Source organism: Urtica dioica, chromosome 8 (genome assembly GCF_054948205.1).
Source record: "Urtica dioica subsp. dioica isolate 48M chromosome 8, U.dioica_male_clone48M_v1_H2, whole genome shotgun sequence".
Lineage (NCBI taxonomy): Eukaryota > Viridiplantae > Streptophyta > Magnoliopsida > Rosales > Urticaceae > Urtica > Urtica dioica.
The window spans coordinates 34,242,657-34,247,077 of record NC_142763.1 but is presented as its reverse complement, the minus strand read 5'-3'; the positions used below and the strand labels follow the sequence as shown (position 1 = coordinate 34,247,077).

The window sequence follows — 4,421 nt, the reverse complement described above, 5'->3', positions numbered from 1 at the left end:
TGATTTGGTAACTAGTTTTTATACATTTGGCACGTTAAAATCATATTAAAAAAAATGTAGCAAAAATGTATATTTGAATCAATCCAATAAACTCGCAAACTCCGGATTATATATTTAATACAAAAAAAAAAAACAAAAAACAAAAAAAAAACGGTGGAATGCAATGACCCTTGAAGATGTATCAATAATTGACGTTAAAGATGCAATAAAAAACTGTTGACTTCCATTATCAGCTTCTAAGAAACAAAGAAAGGGTGAAAAGAAACTCTAACGTTTGAATTTTCAAAAGATAATTCAGTTACTTCACATATCTCAGTTTTGAAGTCTTTTGAAGGGGACAATGTATTTATTTTTCTCCCTCTATAAACAATACCCTTACCCACAGTAAGCTCTTCTTCTGTACAGAAAAACGATTCCGAATCAATAATCACATCATAATAGCAGTCCTAAAAAAGCTTAAGAATCCCCGAGAAAATTCAGGCTCTGTGTGGGCTTGGCGTAAAAAATGAGCATCATCGGCTCCGATAACGAGAAAGTACTAGTCTTTGGTGACCCATCTGCGGCCGCTGATGTGGAAGCCGCCGTAGCTGTGGTCGCTGCTGCTCTCGCCGCCACTCTCGGCGCTGCCGTAACCGGCTTTGCGGCGGTGCTTCTTTCCCCGCGAGAAAGCACTGTCGCTGACGGCGCCGTTCAAGAGAGGGTCGTCGATCCCACGGATCACCCTCGGCAACCCCACAAAGCTGTCGTCCTTCGTTCTCCTCTTGTCCTTGTCGTGCTTCTTTATGTTTTGGGAAATCTTGTGCATCTTCTCGTTCAACTTTGTGATCCCCTTCTCCACGGGTGTCCTTGCCTGGTTTACCGTGAACTTCAAATCGTTCACGATCTGCAACGCGCGAGGAAAGACAGGATTATTTCAATTTCGGGATCTCTATGGTCATTTTGGAAACGTTTTTAAAAAAAAAAAATTAAAAACAGAAAATAATGTCATAGAGAAGACTTACAAATCCTCCGCCGCCAATGAAGACATCTCGGAAACTTTCTTTGACCGACATTCCACCACTCTTTGCTTCAACGTCTGGATTTGGAAGTCGAAGCTTTGTCGGACGCTCTAGATCCCTGACCTCGTCGGGGTCTAAAGGGCAGTCAACGGAGGCATAGTCTCCGAGAACCGCGACATTTCCCGGGAACCGATCACCCAACAGCTCATACGGTTTTGCCGGAAAAACAAACAGGTGAACGATAGAAGCAATACACATCTGTGGTGGACAAACATACATATTTATCAAAAAAAAAATTATATGCGACTAATACTATCATTAAATTCGTCTTTATGAATAATTGTTCAGACAGACCTTTATATATTGTTTTGGCCATTTAAAAAATACACAAACTTTGGGGGTTTAAGGTTGTTTGAGAAAACTAATAACATAAGGATTTTTAAATAACAAATACAAAAAATTGAGGGGTTTTTATGATAGAGTTTACACATGGAAGATTGCGTCATTGCGTTCAAAACAGAGGGCTTTTTAATTTTCCCGAAACCTTAAAGATACTTGATTCTTTCTTGGTGATACATATGTGTGTGTAATATGATTAATACAGTGAGTTCTAAAGCAGGATTACCTCTATACAAATGATGAAATCTTGGACACTTGTTTTTAACTGCAAGCCTTGAGCAATTGGACTTTTGAACAGACCAAGGGCATAGAGAGCTGCAATTGCAACACCTTGCCACCATGTTAAAAATACAATTGACTTGAAAGTCAGAAACTTGTACAACGGTTTTATACGAGCCAACTCATCGTCTGTAACTGTATAGAACTGAACGAGGCAGTACAATGCCCATGACTGACTAAAATTCAGAACAACAGCAATATAAGGATACCTGCAAATGAAAATGGATTCGTAACCATTACATTCACCTTCCAAGTTGGAATTCATGACTCTTTTTTTGTAACTAATTTGAACGTGTAACGAGATCTCAATCACTTTTCGAAATTAAAATAAACAGAATAGAAGCCAACTGGATTAAATGCTAGCTAGATTATGGTTAGCACAAGTTGCATTTCAACTGTTTTCTTTAGCTGCGGTCAAGGTGAAACTTCAAACAACACAAAAGCACGTTACTTCAATTCTCAGGCAGGAGATATCTTATTCTTACCCACATCCCAACTTAAATTCTCCTTCACAATATACACCAAAGGCTTCGAGAATCACCGCCAAAATAGCAGTTAGCGTCTTTATTATCATCTGCGAGATGAAAGAATATCTATAATTAAAACTCTCTCATAAGAGCGTAGAAAACAGTTGGAGATGGCTAACGAGCGGACAGAATAAGTTATGATAGTGAAAGCAAACATACATACTGAACAATTCCAAACTTGATAATCTGGTAAAATCCTTGACCAAGTTTCCAAGGTTTAAGGAACCAATTCATAGGAAAAGGATGCTTCACAGTTCCTTTATGTGAACTGTTTTCTAACAAAGGAGTCTTAGAACTTGCACGCCCCTGTCTTTCCATGAATTCAATAGTCCTCTCCTCCCCACCTAGAAATCAGGAAAAAATAGCAAAAAAATAAATGAACACTGTCTCCAGAAACATTATTCGCTTTTTTTTTAATTAAGGATATATAAGAAATAATTACTAGGAAGTTTGTGTTTGTGTTCAAAGGCAGTAGAGAGAAAAGACTTGTCCTTAAAGTAGAAATTTACTTCCGTGTGTTTTCTAACAGCATTCTAACATGTTAAACCTGTTAAGAGTGATTCAAAAGTATTTGCCTGAATAACGAAAAAAAAGTGATGTACAGTGCCACCCGAGAGCTCAAAATCAGTACCAGAAGCCTATAAGAACATGTAGAACTAAAAGCACTTTAAATCCTACAGTGCAAGAAATTGTATATCAAATATGAATTTCAAAATTCATAAAAGATATTGTAAAAAACGTACCCAGACAGGCAACGAGGTATCTTCCAAAGCAATACATGGCAAACGACTCGTAAGCATCTCGAAGTATTCCACAGTAAACACTAGCTGATGCGTTCACCAATGACACAAACTGTAAACGAAAATTCAATTAAAAAAAAATAGCAAAATAAACAACCAAGGACAATAAGATATCGAAAAACACAGCTCTACACACATTCACATAAGATCGACATCGAGAATCCAGAGACAGGTTCATGAATGAACGAAAGGGACAAGGTGAGAGACATTAAATAAAGAACTTACAGATTCAACTGCGTAGCAAGGAACCATGAGGATAACTCCGACCAAAAACTTTTGTTCCTGAGTGTCAAAGTAAAAAACAAGAGGGAATTAAAACCTAGAAGAACAAAAGACAAACGGTTACCGAATTCAGAGCAACGCGAATATCTACCTCGGGATTCTTGTACGAAGAAAGATGCTCGAACAGAAGGTAAATCGAAAAGGAAAGAGTGACAAGTAAAAAGACACCGGCTGCTAAAAGTGCCCATGTCGGAGGCGAGAAATTTAACTCGACCAACAAGAAATTGATGTAATTCTCTATCATCATCAGCTAAATTGACTTCAAACCACACAATTTTCTTCACCAAATATGCCAGCATAATGGGGTCAACAGTTTCGAAACAAAAGCTTCTGGTCGCGAATAAAAAGCCAATGACATATCATCCTGTTATTACCATGAAGATGATGAATATCCATCAGTAAAAAAGAAAAGCAATCCCATAAATTTGAAAAGCAATCCCAGAGAGAGAGAGAGAGAGAGAGAGAGAGTTGGTTCCCAAATTAAATAAATCCTATAATGAAGAAACCACGATGGAATCAGAATCGAGCTCAGAATGATAACGAGACAATTTCAAACACGTGTAATTATTATCTTTTTAAGTTGGTCTTATTACCTTTTGAAAAAAAAATATATACATAACTAATTTGTAAATCAAAGTTCGCCCTACCGTAATTTCCAATTGGAAAACTCCTTTCATCCCAAAAATTTGAAGTTATATATCTCTGCGAAAAGAAAAAACAAAAAATAAAGACTACACAACAACATGACATTCCTAAAAATAGGGAAGTTTTTACAACGACCGCAACATAATGAAATCCATCATAATTTACGATCATATAAATTCAAATTTGACTGCTTTAAATGATTTCAGTATCAAAACCGATAGAATTTGGACCATACACGTAATTCAAAAGAAAACACCAGCTCCAATCATATTTTAGGTCAACGAAATTACAATTGAAAATAGCCAACAGTTTTTCGATAGCTTATGATCAATCAAAGAGAAATGAAAAATAATAGTATTACCTGATATTAGCAATGAGAGAGAGAGAGAGTTGGTTCCCAAATTAAATAAACCCTAGAATGAAAGAAACCATAAATTTATGTGGAATCAGAACCAAACTCAGAATGATAATGAGACGCAATTTCAAACACG

At 36.8% G+C, this 4,421-nt stretch overlaps 1 protein-coding gene across 1 annotated transcript; it reads right to left on the bottom strand.

Moving 5' to 3' along the window:
- Positions 1–201: 201 nt before the first annotated feature.
- On the bottom strand, positions 202–3,808 carry LAZ1 (organic solute transporter ostalpha protein (DUF300)). Its single transcript, XM_089624292.1, has 8 exons — positions 3,377–3,808; positions 3,229–3,285; positions 2,947–3,055; positions 2,363–2,547; positions 2,162–2,250; positions 1,624–1,885; positions 1,002–1,256; positions 202–883 (listed from the first exon to the last, which is right to left on the bottom strand). The coding sequence occupies exons 1-8, from the start codon at positions 3,530–3,532 to the stop codon at positions 539–541; spliced, it is 1,458 nt and encodes a 485-aa protein (XP_089480418.1). The 5' UTR covers positions 3,533–3,808; the 3' UTR covers positions 202–538.
- Positions 3,809–4,421: the final 613 nt, after the last annotated feature.

Bases quoted from the DNA above. Each gene is read 5' to 3' on its own strand.
- LAZ1 (XM_089624292.1), bottom strand. From the start codon at position 3,532: ATGATGATAGAGAATTACATCAATTTCTTGTTGGTCGAGTTAAATTTC. The intron at 2,251-2,362 runs GTATGTTTGCTT...TTCATCTCGCAG, and splicing joins AGTTTGGAATTGTTCAGTAT to ATGATAATAAAGACGCTAAC. The intron at 1,886-2,161 runs GTAAGAATAAGA...TTTCATTTGCAG, and splicing joins GAATTTAAGTTGGGATGTGG to GTATCCTTATATTGCTGTTG.